The 16380-nt window shown below is 62.9% G+C and overlaps 1 protein-coding gene across 7 annotated transcripts; it reads left to right on the top strand.

Moving 5' to 3' along the window:
* SSBP4 (single stranded DNA binding protein 4) lies at positions 1-16337 on the top strand. 7 transcript variants are annotated; one of them, XM_061190228.1, is made up of 17 exons: positions 4-362; positions 8461-8533; positions 8904-8965; positions 9052-9136; positions 12557-12646; positions 13370-13429; positions 13515-13584; positions 13744-13811; positions 13896-13963; positions 14299-14344; positions 14444-14479; positions 14580-14634; positions 14718-14788; positions 14867-14945; positions 15324-15352; positions 15492-15599; positions 15971-16337. In XM_061190228.1, the coding sequence occupies exons 1-17, from the start codon at positions 304-306 to the stop codon at positions 15998-16000; spliced, it is 1089 nt and encodes a 362-aa protein (XP_061046211.1). In that variant the 5' UTR covers positions 4-303; the 3' UTR covers positions 16001-16337. The 7 variants fall into 7 exon arrangements, with proteins under 7 accessions (XP_061046206.1, XP_061046210.1, XP_061046207.1 ...); XM_061190223.1 differs by having other exon boundaries at positions 1-362; positions 13744-13963; positions 15492-15715; XM_061190225.1 differs by having other exon boundaries at positions 2-362; positions 13744-13963.
* The last annotated feature ends 43 nt before the right edge of the window (positions 16338-16380 follow it).

The raw sequence follows: 16380 nt of genomic DNA, 5'->3' as shown, positions 1-16380 counted from the left end.
GGCGGCGGGCGGGGGCGCGCGCGGCGGGAGGAGGGGGCGCGCGCTTCCCGGAACAGCCCGCGCTGAGGGAAGAGAGGAAGAAAATAAAACCCGCGGCCGGAGCCAAAGCTGGAGCTGCCGCCGCCGCCGTCGTCTCGGCCGTCTGGAGCTCCCCCGCGCGGACGATGCCCGCGATGCCCGCGCGGGGCTCGGGGCGGTGAGGCCCGGGGCGCGGGGTAGCTATGGCGACCGGGAGCGCGGCCCGCGGCGCCGCCTGACAGGTGTGGGGCCCCGGCGGCGGCGGCGGCGGCGGCACGGAGCAGCATGTACGCCAAGGGGGGCAAGGGCTCGGCCGTGCCCTCCGACAGCCAGGCACGAGAGAAGTGAGTCGGTGGTCCGGGACCGTGGGAGACGGGGGCGGGGCTCGGTGGCCGCGCCGCTTCCGTGGCCCTAACGCCGGCGGGCACCGCGTGGGGCACGTGCGTGAGGGGCAGGAGCGAGATTTGAGGGGCGCGCGAGACCAGAGGGGCTGGAGGGTCGCGAGCTACGGGGGAGCTCGCTAGACCCAAGGGGTGTGAGGGGCTTAAGGGGTCGCGAGATTTGAGGGGACGCGCGAGATTCGAGAGGTCGTGAGAGTAGAAGGGCCCCCGGAGACCCGAGGGGGGCGAGATTGCGGGGGCGCGCGAGATTCGAGCGGGACTAGAGGGTCGCGAGACCTTCCCGACGGTTGAGCCTTGGGTGTGGGAGGTTGCGAACGCGTGTGCGCGCGGAGTCGCCATTCGTGCCGCTTCCCCCATCCTCTGGGGAAGTTTCCCGGACAGGCAAGACTGGCCGCTCTGGGCGCCTCCCCCCTCCCCCGCTCCTTACTGAAAGCTTGAGAGACGCGAGAAGGACTTGAGGGGCGCCGGCCCCACCCCTGAAAGGCCACCTGTCCAGCCGGGCCTGGGGCAGCTGGGTGGGGCCCTTGGGGAAGCCGCAGGCTCACAGTCCTGGGGCCCCCACTTGTTCTGGGCATGGCGCTGGGCCGTGGGTAGCAGATGGTCTCAGGCTGGTAGAGGGACAGGTTCCTAACTCCCAGACTCTGCAGTGAGGGGCGGGGGGGGGCGCTCAGAGCTTCTTGCGGTGGGGAGGCAGCTGAGCTCTTGCGCTTGCCTCCTGGCCCTGCCACTTACCTGCGCTGTGGCTTTGGGTGAGGGAGCTCTCCGTCTTAGGCTTACTTTCCTATTCTGAGAAATGCAGACATAATAACAGTGCCATCTCTTAGGTTTGGGGAGCGTTTGAAAGGTGCTAGGACGTGTGACTGTCTCACAGCAAGGGCACCCAACAGTTTGCGATATTGTTAAAGTGCCAGGGAAAAGAGAAGGCTTCTGATGTCTGATGGCTAATGGCTGATTTGCAGGATCCTAGAAGTCAAGCCACCTAGGGCGGGAAACCAGCTGCTGGAGCAGTTAGGAGGCTGGGTTACTGGGGAGAGGTCCCATGATGACTCTCTTTGGGGGCCAGAGCAGGAGTGAGGACTTGAACGTCTGGGCAGTGAAAAGGAGCCCTGAATACGGGCTCGCTCCTGTCTTTTCTGCCTGGACTGACATTGGGACACCACCTCTCCCCCCAACCCAAGGATGAGTGTCCATTATCTACCCAGCCTTGGGGTCATTTTGGAGAAGAGATTCTTCTGGCCACAAGATGCTAGACAGATGACTGCCCTTCCAGACCTCTCTTGTCTATCTGCACAGTTATGAGGTTGGGGTCCATTTCCAAGCACCATTAAGCAGGAAGACTTTTTGAAACTGGCACCTGGCTCCTGCCCAGGTTGGAAGCAGGGGGTGTGTAGCCACCCCACTCCTGGGGATCTTGGCACATCTCCAGCCATCCTTGTACCCTGGCTTCTGGGCTCTGGGGGCTACCACTCCCCCAGTGGGAATCGTTCACTTGTTAAGACATGTGCTGGGCTCGGTTTTGGGGTGTAGTGGTTGGGAAGCCAAGCCCTGGCCCTGAAGAAGCCCACATCCTAGCTAGGAGGCAAGTGAGTTACTCAGCAAGCCGATGGAAGGATCTGGAGCTATGCTCTGAAAAAAGCAAAATGGAAAGTGGGCGGTAGTGAAGTGAGAGGAGGTGTGTCAGGTGTGCAGAGACCTGGAGGAAGAGCCGATGGCTGAGGGCACAGCAAGTGCAAAGGCCCTAGGGCGAGGCCGGGCCAAAGAGCTGGGGCTGGTGCCCAGGGCGGGGATGTGCTCTGTGGGCCAGAGAGGCTTGTGTTCGAAAGTACACTCCAGCTCCTTTGTGGAGTGGGGCTTATTGGGGGTCGGGTGAAGGTAGAGGGCCGGGAGACCTGGGGGAGGCAGGCACAGTTATCTGGGAGAGAGCTAATGGTGGCAGCTTAGGGGGTGGCCGTGGAGATAAGAGAAGGGAGGAAATAGGTTTGAGCTGGGGTGGTGGTGTTTGGAGTTGGGTTTCAATCCCACTAGACAGTCCAGGAGAGATTTTGATTCTTTGAACCCGGCCTCGGCTCTTGGCTAGGGGTGGAAGAAGGGGTTATCTGACTTCTTGGCCAGAGCCATCCTGCGCTCATCCATTTCTTGTCGAGAGGGTCCTGTAGCAGCGTTGGCTTGGAGACGAGGTTCTGCCGCTAAAGAAAGTTTGGAAAACACCAGATGGTGGCATCCACTTCACTGACGGGGATGCCAGGCCCTGGAGAGGAAGGACCCTGCTGAAGACTCAGGTTCTGGGGCACAGGAGAGCTCTCAGACGCTTGGGGCTGATACACTAGAGAGGCGGGCTGGTTGCTCTGAGCCTCAGTTTCCCCTCTGAAACGCGGACAGCCGGCCTTGCAGGATTCTCACGAGGACTGGGGGAGAGGCTGCAGATAGAGCACCCCTCACAGGCAGCCACCGATCACGCCACTTCCTGTCTCTGGGCATTGGTTTCCTCCTCCGTGAAATGGGGTGAAGGGGGTTCCACTGCTCGACTCTCCAGGACTGTTTTTTCCTCCCTAATCTCACTCTCCTGACTCCTCCTGCCCTTCCTCTTTTTCCTTCTTGGGCCCCTGTCCTGAGCCCCCTCTGGCTCCCCATCTCAGCGCTAGGTCTGGGCTAGCCTGTCCCAGAAATGGACTTAGCGCCTGCTGGATACACAGATGGTGGGTCCCTCCTCTTGGGGGCTCACAGTAAACCGTGGTGACTGCTGGGTCCAGGGAATACAGGGAAGGGATGGCAGGGTGGGCGAGAAGGAGGCTGGGGTCTGAGTGGGCTGCCTGCAGGAAGACACAGCCTCTCCTTGTGTAAATGATGAACACTCCAACCTACAGGGAAACCCCGAGATCACTTCCCACCCAGAACTAACTAGGGCTTGCATTCGGTCACTGGTTTCAGGTCTCTTTAAATAAGATGAAGGGGACAGGGACAGTTGAAGGCCCTTGTGTCCCCTTTGCATCCCTTCCCCCTTCCAGCCCCAGAGGCTGTGCTGTCCTAAGTTGAGGGGAGAGATCTAAATGTTTGCATCGTGTGTGTATATCCTTGAACACTTTAAGTGCTGCCACGTGGGTTTAGAATAGTTCCGTAAGTGATGGTCACTGTCAGTGTCACTGGGCGTCTTGTGTTTTTCTCCCAGGATTAGTTTTGTTTTTGTTTTTTTTTAAGATTTATTTAGTACTTATTTATTTTATTTTTGGCTGCGTCGGGTCTTAGTTGTGGCACACGGGATCTTCGTTGAGGCATGCAGATTCTTTTGTTGTGGCACACGGGCTTCTCTTTAGTTGTGGCAGCGGGTTTTCTCTCTGTAGTTGTGGCATGTGGGCTCCAGGGCGTGTGGGCTCTGTAGGTTGCAGCACGCGGGCTCTCTCGTTGAGGTGCGTGAGCTCAGTAGTTGTGGCACGCGTGCCTAGTTGCCCAGCGGCATGTGGGATCTTAGTTCCCTGACCAGGGACGGAACCCGCGTCCCCTGCATTGGAAGGCATATTCTCTATCACTGGACCACCAGGAAAGTCCCCAGGGTTAGTTCTGATATGGACACATGGCCTCAGGTAGTTTGTTCATTATCCCAGCAGGCAAGGGACTCACCATGTGTCTGTCCCATCCCTAGCTGGGCTTCCAGGTGCCCGTGCCCATGGGCATCCTTGTTGGAGGGGCGTGCATGGGTAAGAGGTTCTTGAGAAAGGAGCCCCCGAACTGAGTCCTGGAGGCTGAGCAGAGCCCGTGGACATGGGAGCTTTCTGGGAAGGTCTTGAGGCAGTATCTGGGGGGCAAATGCTGGGATGGAATTTGTTAGTGGGGGCTGCTGGGTAGGAGAAAGGCTGCAAGGGGCAAATGTGGAGGCTTCCAGGAGGCCGGTGAGGAGGGTGGCCACCACCCTGGCTCTTAAGAGCTGAAGGCCTGGCCATGAGGGTGGCAGAGGGGAGGGAGGGAATGTGTGGGCTGGAGAGTCCCTTAGGGGCATCGGTGGGACCTTGTGATGGATTAGATGGGGGTGAGGGGGTGACACCAGGCCTTGAGTAGAGAGGGCTTCTCCCAGCCCCCAGCAGCATGTGCCTCCAGGGGCTTTAAGGGGGAGGGGGAGCCGGGCAGGGAGCACCTCTTACCTTAATTCTTGGTTATTATGGTAATTCTTGATGATGAAGGTAGTACTGCTGCGTTTTAGTCCAGGAGGCTCCAGTACCCCATTCTGTCACCACTTCCCTGTGCAGCTGCAGCTTCTCCCCATGAGCACTCCAGGTCCGGGCACCCTGTATCCTCCAGGTCACCGTTCTTTCTGGAGGGAGGGCCCCCGGTGCACCCCACACTCCCTCCCATCTCCTGCCATCTTGCAGCGGGAGCCCCTCTGATGGATGCGCTCTTCATTCTGCAGGTCATTTGCTGACCAGGGCTGGGGTGGGACCAGGATTTGGATCCAGAGCCCAGGCCCTTTCCCACAACCCAGCTCAGGGCCTAGACAGTGACCTGCAAGCCAGAAGCCCTCCCTGAGTGGCGGGCCCTGGAGGTCCCGAAACAACCTGACCAGATGTCCAGGCTTCAAAAGTTTTCACTGAAAACAGAGAAAGCTGCTCACAGTTCTCTGAGACTTGACCTTGATAAAAATTAAAGTACCAGTACATAAGAGAAATCAAGCAAAACTGAAAACCTTCTCTGGCTTCTCTTTGCTCTTGGGATAAAACCCCAAATCCTTAACATCAGAATAGTAAGTAAGTGCTGACCTTCATAAATGCCTACTGGACATCCCGGGAGTGAGGGGGTTCAGGGTTGGTTTGTTCATTCATTGGGGTGGCTGGGGGCCCAGGATGCCCAGCGCTGTGTAAGCTCAGTAATGAGACGAAGTCCCCGCCCTCCCAAAGCTACATCCAGTGGGGGCTGCAGGCAGTAAGCAGAGGGCCTTGTGTCAAATGGAGATAAATATGATGGGGGGCAAGTGGAGAATGGAGCAGGGCTGCCATTAGAAGTGATAAGGAAGCCTCTGCCCCGTGACTTTGGAGCCATGAGGGTCTCTAGCAGAAGTGTCTCAGGCAGGGAAATGGCTTGTGCAAAGGCCCTGGGGTGGAGAGGTAGAGAGTGGCCAATGTGTGTGGGAGGCACTGGAGGGTCTGAGTGAGGAGTGCTGGTGGGGAGGGGAGGAAGCAGCCCCTGGAGGGGCCCTGTTGAAATCCAGGTAAGTGATAGTGGTGGCCTGGACCAAGTGTGTGCTGAGGAAGGAAGGGAGAAGGCTCAGAATCAGGAGAGAGAGTGCTTTTTCCTTAAGTTTTTCCCCTAAATTCAATAAATGTAGTGATCTCTGGGGGACAGCTAGGTGGATCTTCACACTTGCGCCGCACCTATGTGAGTCAAGACCACCCAGGTCAGGGAACAGGAGGGGAAGGAGAGGAAGAAGCTGGGGTGGGGCTGGGCCTTTAAGATGTCAAGTGGACGGCAGACCCTGAGTTTTGGGGGAGGCCAGGTTGGAGCAACCCTGTGGGCAGCTGCACCACGTCAGTCATCAACATCAAAGCAGGAGGGGAGGCCACCCAGGGAGAAGAGAGGAGAGCTGAGGCAGGGCGGGAGGAGGGAGGAGAGCGGGCAGTGGTGGGCTCCGGGACCTGCATCCTGGGTCCGATGCCACCCCTGGACAGTGGAGGGTGAGAGGTGATGGAGAGGGACCCTATGGGCTGGCAGCATAGAGCCCTTGGTGGCCTTAGTGGGAGCCAACATGTTCTTCAGGAGGCTCCCTGAACCCTGAGGAGAGCCTTCTGCCCTTGGTGGGGGTGGGGCCAGACTGCAGCCCCCCATGTGCCCCCCCTGCCCTGCTGCGCTTCCCTTCTGGGCAGCCTACCTGGATCCCCCCACTCCATCTTGCTCCCTGTCTCTGGGCACCTCATTCCCTGCACTGTTCCCCAAGGTGTCCGGGGGCCAGCTGGATCTCTTCAAACCTCTCTATTTGCCTGGAGGGTCGGTTGGTGAGCAGGCTGGGGCTGCTCAGGTCTCCTCCGGCCCCACTGACTTTTCATGTTCATTTCTTCACTGATGGACTCGGGCCTGGTAGATGCAGGCCACTCGTGAAGGCTCAGGAAGCCTCTAGAAAGGGAGGGGGATCCCAGGAGTGAGTTGGACAGGTGAGCCTGGAGGCTGGGGGGTGAGGAAGACCACTGGGCTGGAGAAGGGTGGATGCTGGATACTGCCGGGGTGCGATGTTGGAACCTGGGGGCGCCCGGGCTGGAGGTGCTGCTGAGAGGGGTGTGATGACGAGGCAGGAACCTTGGCCAGTCTTGGGGGAGACCCATGCTCAGAACTATGTGAGCCCCACAAATCCTACCCCTCTGTGCCCTGTTTCTGTTCCTCCGGTGGCTGTCACAGCTCGCGTGGTGTAATGTGAGCTGTGGACATACCTTGCCCTGGTTCAGCTGCCCACGCGGACTCCCTAATGGCCCCCCTTGTACTTCTGTAGCACACACTACCTTCCACCCCACCAGATGACTTACCTCCTCCTTTGTATTTTTGCTCCACCGTCTCTCCCCACGAGCAGGTAGCCTCCAGGGAGACAGAGGTCTGTTGTGTTCACTGCTCAAGGAGGTGAATGTTTGTTGAATGAATGACTGAAAGGACGGATGGATAGATGAAGGAAGGAAGAGGGTCCAGGGCAAGGGCAGAAGCCGTGGGGTGGGGCCTGGGACAGAAGGGCTAGAACTGCCTTGGTGAGGTCTGAGCTGGAGCTGGGGGCGGGGGTGCTGTGCAGAGGGGGCTGGGATGTGAGGATTGAGCAGCCTGGCTGGGAAGGGCGAGAGAAAGCAGGAGCATGAGTCAAAGCAAGGTTATTTCAGGATGGGGCCGTCAGCCAGGGGAGGGAGGCCAGCTGAGCGGGGAGGCATCTGGAAGGGCCTACAGCTTTCACCGGAGCAGCCTCAGGCCGGCCCTTGGGGAGCCCCCGGTCTTAGATCCAGACTCCCCTCGGTCCACCTGGGGCCTGGCTGGGGAGTAGGAAGACCCTGGAGGTGCCCGGAGGGGCCGGTACTGGTAGAGTGGGGGCTGGGGAATGGATGACCCTCGCGGGTGGGGAATTATCCCTCTGCTGGCAGGTGTGGAAGACAGATTGGGGGATGGTGGAGGCCAAGGATGGAAAGGCCTGGAAGGCAATGTGGATGGTCCGGCCTCCCTGTGTGGGCCCACGGATGGTGTTGCTGGTTGGAGCGTGGCCTGTGCTCTTGGGGTGGGCAGTGGCCGAGTTGGTGTGTCCAGGGGTACTGGGCACTCTGGGCATTTGGACAGGGTGGTGCCGTGGCAGCTGTGGCACTGCTGGCCCTACCTCCCATTTCCCCAGACTCCCCCTTGGGGGCTGGTATGGATATGTCATAGCCACCACTGGTGGATGGGAACTGATCCTGAGGAAAAGGATGGGGTCTAGGGAAACCTGGAGGAGGAAGACCTCGGGTCTGAGAGCCCCTTTTCTTCCTTGGCAGGCGAGGCTGGGAGTGAGTTAGGCGCTGGGCCCTGGCCACATGGCCTAGGGTGCCTGCTGGGAGACCCCACCCAGAGCACAATCTAGAGTGAAGCCCAGGAGCCCTTTCTCCAAGGAGAGGAACTCCCTGGGGCCAAGGCTGCTATAAGGTCTCAGCATTGGCAGGATGGGGCCAGGACTTGGTCCATCAGGGGGTGTTGAACTGAGCAGAATTTGGCCTGGAGGTGGGGGCTGGGGACTGCTCGGAGTGCTGCCTAGAGGAGGGGCCTGCAGGCTGTGTGTTGATGAATGTGTAGGAGTTGGCCAGGCTGAGCAACTGGTGAGGAGGCCATCTCTTCTGAGGGGTGGGGGAGGTGGGGCGAGGGGGGGACCAGCAGAGGGAAGTGAGTGAGGCTGGCAGTAGGTGGTAGGTACAATGAGGGGCTCACTGTGGGCCCCTGCCCTTCTCCACCTTCCCACCAGAGGGCAGGTGCCTTGCCTTAAAGCCCCTCCCAGGGACCCTCGGGGCGGAGCTTTGGGTCTGGCCCGGGCCTCCTGAGAGCCTGAGCCGGCCCCCACCCCTCCCTGCAGGTTGGCGCTGTACGTGTATGAGTACCTGCTGCACGTTGGTGCCCAGAAGTCAGCCCAGACCTTTCTGTCCGAGGTAAGCTGGCCTGGCCAGGCAGGGCCCGCACAGCCAGCCCCTTCCCTGGCACCCACACCCTGGGGTCCTCCCTACCCCATTTTTATCAGGTCTCCGTGGTGGGGTTGGGTTGTGCCCTAGGAACTGAGGGCTGCGGAGCGGCGGGGCTGGCATCCTGGTGTCTGTCCATCCATCTGAGGATCTGCCTTCCGCTCCTCTGTCCCTCTCCTCACCAAGCTGTCCCCCTCCTGGCTCCCTTGCTCTGATCTGCTGGTTTCCTGCCCCGGTGTTTCCTGGGCCCCGGGGTTAGGTTGGGGCTGCCTCTTGGGAGGGGAAGGGGTCAGACAGGACCAGGCCGTTAGCCCTCACCTTCCTTCCTTCTCCCCCGCAGATCCGATGGGAGAAGAACATTACGCTGGGGGAGCCCCCGGGCTTCCTGCATTCCTGGTGGTGGTGCGCGCAAGGCTGGTGTGGGTGGGACATGGGGGGGGCTGGGGGGGGCGCGTGGGGAAACCATCGTCCCCCCCTGCCGCCCACAGCGTGTTCTGGGACTTGTACTGTGCAGCGCCTGACCGCAGAGAGGCGTGCGAGCACTCGAGTGAAGCCAAGGCCTTCCAGGACTATGTGAGTCCCCGCCCTGGGGGCTGGGACCAGGGCTCACGGGTGTGGGCAGGGGCCTGTGGTCTTGGGGGGCTGCACGGCCCGAAGCTGGCTCAGGTGGGCTAGTGGGGGGGGCTGTGGGGTTTGACCTGAGATCATGGCTTCTGTGGGGTCCCTCTGCCCCCCACTGCACCCAACTCCTGAAGGTCCCCATGAGCCCCATACCTTCCTGAGGCCAGCCCCTCCTTTGCTCCCCCTCACGTGAACCCCATGTGGAACCAGGTAGACAGAACCACAGCTCCTGCCTGCCTGGCTGCCCAGCTCCGTGTATGCGGGGCGGGATGGGGCAGCCACCACTGCTTGTCCCCTCCCACCCCAGCCTTTCCAAGCCTTCTGGGGTGGGGGCCCAGGCAGGGGTGCTGGGGGATGGCTAACTGCCCGTGCACCCTGGAGCAGGAGAGGCCGAGCACTTGGCAGATCTCCCAACCTTGCTCTGCGACTGTGGCTGCTGACTTCACGTCTTTGGCCTCAGTTTCGTACAAGTTGAGTGGGAGTCAGAGGCCTGTCCCCAGAGGAGGGTGGGTAACATGAGGGGGCGGGAGGCACCTTGTTGTCTTGGGGAGATGGCAGCCCCCTGCCTTTAACTTCTTCACCCTGGCCCGTGGGGATTGGCCACCTGGCCCCTGAGAGAGGTTCCCCCCTGCCCTCCCCCCTCCCTTGCAACCACTCTTCCTGCAGCGGGCGCCTTCACATCCTGCGCCCTCTGCTCTGCTGTGCCCTCTGCTCTGCTGTGCCCCTCAGGGCCTGGCTGTTCCCCGCCCTCTGCGGTTAGTCTGGGTCCCACACCACGCACCGCCTCGCAACAGAGAGGCCCCCCTGTGGAGGCGTGCAGGCCTCTGCAGGGCCAGGGTGCAGCCCGAGAAGGCTGGGGTTCACCATGTCCCTGAAGATGCCCCATGCACGCTGTATGCGCATTTATGGGAGCCGAGGTCGCTGCTGTTCACCCCCATCAAGTCCCACTATTCATGTTGTGGTCCCGCCAGAACTGGGGTAACAGAAGTGTGTGGAGCTGTGTGCGTGCGTGACTCCGCATAGGCCCGTCTCTCTCTCCCCAGTGTAGCCCCCAGCTCCTCCCTTTGCCTCTCCCGGGCCCCTAGAGCTGTTTCCCCTCCCAGGCTGCGCAGCCCTCCCCTCTCCGCGCCTGGCTTCGTCCCCGCCCCCGAGCCTGGCGCCTCCGGGGAGGGGAGAGGGGAGGGGAGAGCACGGTCTCCCAGCAGAATGAGCGCGCTTCCTGGGGTGCGCTGCTGGTTACCATGGCAGCGGGGCGCGTCAGGGGAGGGGGTTGGTGCTCCGTCCCTGGGGTGACAGGGTCCCTGTGTCAGCAGACTGAAGCCAGCTACACGTTCTGCCCCACCTCCGCACTTACTGGGGGTGGGGTGAAGGGGCGTCCTGCCGCCTCTCCCTCGCAGTCGGGGCTCCCTCCTCCCGCCCTCCGCCCTCTGAGGGGGCTCAGTCAGAGCCTCCCGGCTGGGGGCCAACCTCGGCGTCTCCAGGAAACGCAAGCGCGCCCAGCCTGTTGTTATGGCAACGCAGGCCAGGCTGGCGCCTCCGGGGGTGGTTGATTGACTTGGGGGGTCCAGCTCAGGTCACCCGACCGGGAGGGTGGGCCCTACCCCCCCACCCCCCCGACCCTGGATTAACCCTTCAAGGCCTAGAGTTGGGGAGCCCCATCTTCTCCCCGCCCCCACACCTCACGGTCTGGAGCGGCAGCCACCCGCACCACCACCCTCCCCAACCAGGAAATGCTCTGGCGCCTGCTGCGGCTCAAAAGGGGGGCTGCCCTCCTGCCCTCCGTAAGGGTTGGGGAGGGGTGGACAGACCCAGGGCTCAGAGCTGTTTCCCTCCAGCCACTGAGGCCGGCGCCAGCGAGAGTAGCTGCTCCAAGCCATCGTGTTGTGTTTGTGGGAGAGGGTGAGGTGGAGGGCAGGGGTGACCCAGCATTTTGGAGAGGGGCTGAGAGCTTCGTCCCCCCCCCCACCCCCGGGGTCGCTTGGGTTTTCAAAGATTTGTGCTGGGCCCTGGGAGTGCTCCCACTGGTACCCTCCCAGCTTGGGCCTGGGTAGAAATCCATTAGAGGCTGACCTTTGAGAAGGAGCAAGAAGGGGGCAGGTGTCAGTCCCCAAAGGGAAGGGTGTGACTCCAGGGGCCCTGCTCCAACCCAGACAAGGGGCCCCTTTCCCCACTGCTGTAGGGCAGGATGCGCTGTGTGACCATGGGCTAAGTGCTTAACTCTTAGGAACCCAAGTGGCTGCAGTTCCACAAATTCCTGAGTGCCCCTGTGTGCTGGCTTGTGCCAGCTGCAGGGACAGCAGTGACCCAGACAGACCAGCCTCTTCCTTTGGGGGCCTGGAGGTGGAGGGGGGAGGGCAGATGATGCAGAGACAAGAGTCAAGGGGCCTTAAGAGAAGTGCTCTACTCAGTGCCTGCAGTGTCTTCCCCCTTCCCTATCCTTTTGATGTGTCTCCTCTGCCCTAAAGACTAGGCCTCTATCTCCTCCTTTCACCCTCCTCTGTGGGCCCCAAAGGCAGACAAGCCTGGGACTTGGAACCGACCAGAGGAAGTGGCCTGTCAGCCTGTCCCCCTGCCAACTCTGGGCCTGCCACCAGCATCTCCACCCTTGGCAGACATGGGAACTCCCCTCTCAGGCACCCAGTCTTCTCCCCTTCTCCATCTGAAGAGAGGTTGGGGGCCTGGAGACCCCACTGCAGAGTTCTGCTCTTCCTTCCCCTCCTTCCTGGAGGAGGAGGAGGGGGAGTGGTCTGTACAGTAGCTCCAGGGAGGAGCCCTCTGGGAGGGAGGTTCATCTTGAAACTGTCTATTGATTTTTTTTGTCTGTTGATTTGAGGTGTCTTGGGGGCCCAGCTAAGCTGCCTTCCCAGGCAGGAGGAATCAGGGCTGGTTGGCTTGGGCTGGGAGTGGGGGACTGTGCCCCCACCCATCTGAAGTTAGATTCAGACCAAAAAACAAGCCTGTGCTAGAAGGATGCGGCACACACTGGAGTCCTGGGTGGATGGCATTTTCAGACCCTCGGAATCCTCAGGGTGGGGACATTGGGGGCTGAGGTCCCTGATCACCTGGGCTGTGGGCTCAGCCAGGCTGGGCCCTGATCACCTCCAGGGTCACGGGTTCAGCAAGGAGGCAGAGCCCTTGCCGAGGGCCACCCAGCACATCTGGTTGCTAAGCCAGGGTGGGGACAGGGGCCGCAGCTCTTCCCTCACCTAGAGCCGCCTCCTCCCCTCCCCTTGCCCCGCAAATCCTCCCGTGCCTGAGTAGTTGGATGGCTTGGGTTCCTTGTTCCGTGGGGCCAGCTGCTTGAGGAGAGAAGGAAACACTTGGACAGGAAGTGACCTGACTTGGATCTTGCCATCTCCCCCACCCCTGCAGAGCGCTGCAGCGGCCCCCAGCCCGGTGATGGGGAGCATGGCTCCCAATGATGCAATGGCATCAGGCCCCATGGCACCCGGCTTCTTCCAGGTATAGCCAGGGCTGGGGCTCCCTGTCTCCTGACCCTGGGTGGGCTTGTGTGGGAGGGTGACAGGCAGGGGCAATGAGGGGGTGGGTATGCCCCTGCGGGCCTCGGTAGTGCCGGTGAGGGAGGGGCCATCTGGCCTGGGCCCCGCTGCGGGAGGGGGCGGGGTCTCTGCACTAGGCCTGCGCCAGTGTGTGTCGGGGCGCCTGGGGCCGCACAGCTTGGCTCGCTGAACCACAGGTCCTGCCCATGACCTTCCCCTTAGGGTCCACCCCACCCCCGCCACGTCCCGCAGATGGGGCTAGTTGGCCCACTCTCCTGCCTCCACGGTGTCCCCTCCTCTCCCCTCCCTGGCCAGGCTCAGCAGAGGCACAGGAAACCGTGGAACTTAGGGTGACCTCGCTCCTCCCAACCCACCTGGTTCTGTCCTCTTAGGGCCCCCCCGGCTCCCAGCCTCCCCCCACAACCCCAACGCCCCCATGATGGGGCCTCAGGTTCCGGTAAGGACCTGTGGTGCCCCGCCCCCTCGAGCACGCACACCCCTCCCCCTGACCCTTGGGCCCGTCCCACTGCGCTCCCACGCCCCCGGCGCGGCTGGCTGAGGTCTGCCGGCTGGTCTTGGAGGAGGGGGAGTATCCAGGCTGGGGGCCCGGGTGCGGCAGGAAGCGGGTAGCTTTGGGGGCTGAGTAGGTGGGGGGAGGTGCTGATCCCCGGCCCACCTCTTCCAGCCCTTCATGTCACCGCGGTTCCCAGGGGGCCCCCGGCCCACCCTGCGGATGCCGAGTCAGGTGAGAGAGGGATGAGGGGAGGGGGGGCAGGAAGTGGGCCGGGGTGGGGGCACCCACACTCAGTGCTGCCACTCACCCTCCGCAGCCTCCCGTGGGCCTACCCGGCTCCCAGTCCCTCCTCCCTGGCGCCATGGACCCCTCCCCACGTGCTCAGGGTGAGTAGGGAAGCTCCCGCTGCTGTCCGCCGCCCCCCGTCAGGATCCCAGAGCCAGTTCCCCGCCGCCCACCGTGCAGGAACACCCCCAACCCCCAGCACAGCGCCTGTCCACACCGGGGAACGGCCGCGGCCTGAGCCCTCTTCCTTCTGCCCCCAGGGCATTCGAGCATGGGCCCGATGCAGAGGGTGACGCCTCCACGGGGCATGACCAGCGTTGGGCCCCAGGTAAGGGCTGGGCCCAGGCGACAGGGGAGCTTCAGAGGCTGCCCTCTCTCGGCTTGCCCTCTCACGGCCCCTTTACCTTTACAGAGCTACGGAAGTGGCATGCGGCCCCCACCCAACTCTCTTGCTGGCCCGGGTTTGCCCACCATGAACATGTAAGGCCCTCAGGAACCCCCGGGAGTGTGCCCATGCGGGCCACCACCCAGCTTCATGGGCTGGGTATGCTGGGGCAGACCCCGAAGCCGCACAACAGCCCCGATACTGTTTACGTTTACGCCACTGCTGGGTGGGGAAACTCAGGCTCAAAGACCAGTGAGTGATGGATGGGGTTGGGATTTGAAGGCTGGCCTGGCATCTGTGCTTGGTTACTTCTCGGCCAACGTCTGCTGCTCTGAGGGCACGTGGGGCAGGCTGGGGGTGTCAGGGAGTGTGTGCTGGGGGGCTGTGTACCGCCTGGCTTAGACCCAGGGTCCACCACTGTCTGTTCTAGGGGACCCGGAGTGCGTGGCCCATGGGCCAGCCCCAGTGGCAACTCGGTGAGTGTCGGGATGGCGTGCGGGGTGGGGGGGGGGGGGGATTAGGAGTGTGCGAGTTGGTAGAGTGGGCGGACTGCTCACAGCTGCCCATCTCCCCAGATCCCCTATTCCTCCTCCTCCCCTGGCAGCTACACGGTGAGTGTTGCCGAAGCTGGGACACCCGACCTGGGGGCAGGGGTTGTGGGGTGGCAGTTGGAGGGCTTTTCTCACCTTCTGTGTCTCCCTCTGTGTGCAGGGACCCCCAGGAGGAGGTGGGCCCCCTGGAACACCCATCATGCCCAGCCCTGGAGGTACTACAGCCTGGGCGGGGCATAGGGAGGGGTGTGTTTGGGTTAGGCCCTCTCACACCCCACCCCCTCACGTGCTGCCTCAGACTCCACCAACTCCAGTGAGAACATGTACACCATCATGAACCCCATCGGGCCAGGCGCCGGCAGGGCTAATGTGAGCTGGGGCTTGCGGGGGTCAGGGTAGGGGCGGAGAGGTGGTGGCCCGAGGCCCAAGCTGCTCCTCTGCCTGCAGTTCCCGCTTGGCCCTGGTCCGGAGGCCCCCATGGCCGCCATGAGTGCGATGGAACCTCACCATGTAAACGGATCCCTGGGTGAGTGGGCGGAGTCCCGGGACACACACCCACACACACGCCTCCGCCCCGCTGCTTCGCGAGCCTCGTGCGCCCCCTGGCGGCCCCCTTCAGCCTCTCCGCCTCTGTGCTCAGCCGGCGTTGGGGGCGCGCCCCGAGCTTCTCTGGGCTCAGTGACTGGGGCTGCGCTGCGGGGAGGGTCCAGTAACTAAACCGGCCGCCGGCACTGACCCACCACCCCCGATCTGGGCCCTCCGCCCGGGACCCCCGGCGGTGCCCCAGTGGGCTGGGCCGAGGGAGGGGGCGCGGCCGCCGGGGAAGTTCGGGAAGGGGTCGGTGGAGCCGGCTTGGCGGCGCAGGCGCGTTTGAGCCGCGTCACCGCCGTCTGTCGGTCCACAGGCTCGGGCGATCTGGACGGGTTGCCGAAGGTGAGGGGGCCGCGCTCCTGCGGGGGGCGGGGCTGCGGGGTCGGCCCGCGTGGAGAGGCCTAGTCCTGGTTGGGCCGCGCGGCGGTCGGGGCCTGGCCCGCGGGGCGGGGTGTTCCGCTCTGACCGCGGCCGCCCCCAGAGCTCCCCCGGCGCCGTGGCCGGCCTGAGCAACACCCCGGGCACCCCGCGGGACGACGGCGAGATGGCGGCCGCCGGGACCTTCCTGCACCCGTTCCCGAGCGAAAGCGTAAGCGACTGCGTCGACTCCCCCCCCGCGGCGGCGTCGGGCCGGAGGGGCCTGGCGGGCAGACCCCGGCGGGGCGGCCGGGGGGCCAGAGCAAGACCGTGACCGCGGCGGGCCAGGTGGGGGGGCGGCCGCGGCATCCTTCCTTTCCTCCCGCCTTCCCCCTCCCCAGGCCCGCCCTATCGCCCCGCCCCGCCCACATCCCACCCCAACCCTGGGACCCGAGGCCCAGGGCGGTCTCCTCACGCATCGCCACCTGGTCCCTTTCCATCCCACGTCCACACCGCCCTGTCCCCCCTTCCCCCCGGGGGCGGGTCCCAGCCTAGGCCGGAACTGAGCCGGCCCCCGCGCGCCACCCCCTCGTCTTTCCGCAGTACTCCCCCGGGATGACCATGAGCGTGTGATGGGGCCGCAGCCCCTTGCCCACTGCCGACCTCGGCTTCTGCCCAGCGCCCCTGCCCGGGGCCAAGGTCCAGGGGCTCGGGTGGTCTGCAGGGTGAGGGTCTGAGGTCACACCGCGGGCAACTGGACTCCCGGTCAAGGCTTGGATGGCTGGGAGGCCCCGCGCGAAGGACTCATTCATTTTATAAAAAAACACAAGGACCTCAGAGACGTTCTTTCCTGTATGGGCCCTTCCTGCCATTTCTGTTTTGTCCAGGGGGCTCCTTGGGGGACTTCCATTCCCCTGGAGAGCAGGGGTGGGCCCCATCAATAAACATAACTCGATTTTGGTTTTTGGCATCTGGTCTCGGGTTTCTTCACTTTGGCTTACAGCCACAGCCTG

This window comes from Eubalaena glacialis, chromosome 4, assembly GCF_028564815.1.
Source record: "Eubalaena glacialis isolate mEubGla1 chromosome 4, mEubGla1.1.hap2.+ XY, whole genome shotgun sequence".
NCBI lineage: Eukaryota > Metazoa > Chordata > Mammalia > Artiodactyla > Balaenidae > Eubalaena > Eubalaena glacialis.
This window is presented reverse-complemented; position numbering and strand designations above follow the sequence as displayed.

Bases quoted from the DNA above. Each gene is read 5' to 3' on its own strand.
- SSBP4 (XM_061190223.1), top strand. From the start codon at position 304: ATGTACGCCAAGGGGGGCAAGGGCTCGGCCGTGCCCTCCGACAGCCAG. The intron at 12,647-13,369 runs GTATAGCCAGGG...CACCTCTTCCAG, and splicing joins TGGCACCCGGCTTCTTCCAG to CCCTTCATGTCACCGCGGTT. The intron at 13,430-13,514 runs GTGAGAGAGGGA...CACCCTCCGCAG, and splicing joins CCCTGCGGATGCCGAGTCAG to CCTCCCGTGGGCCTACCCGG.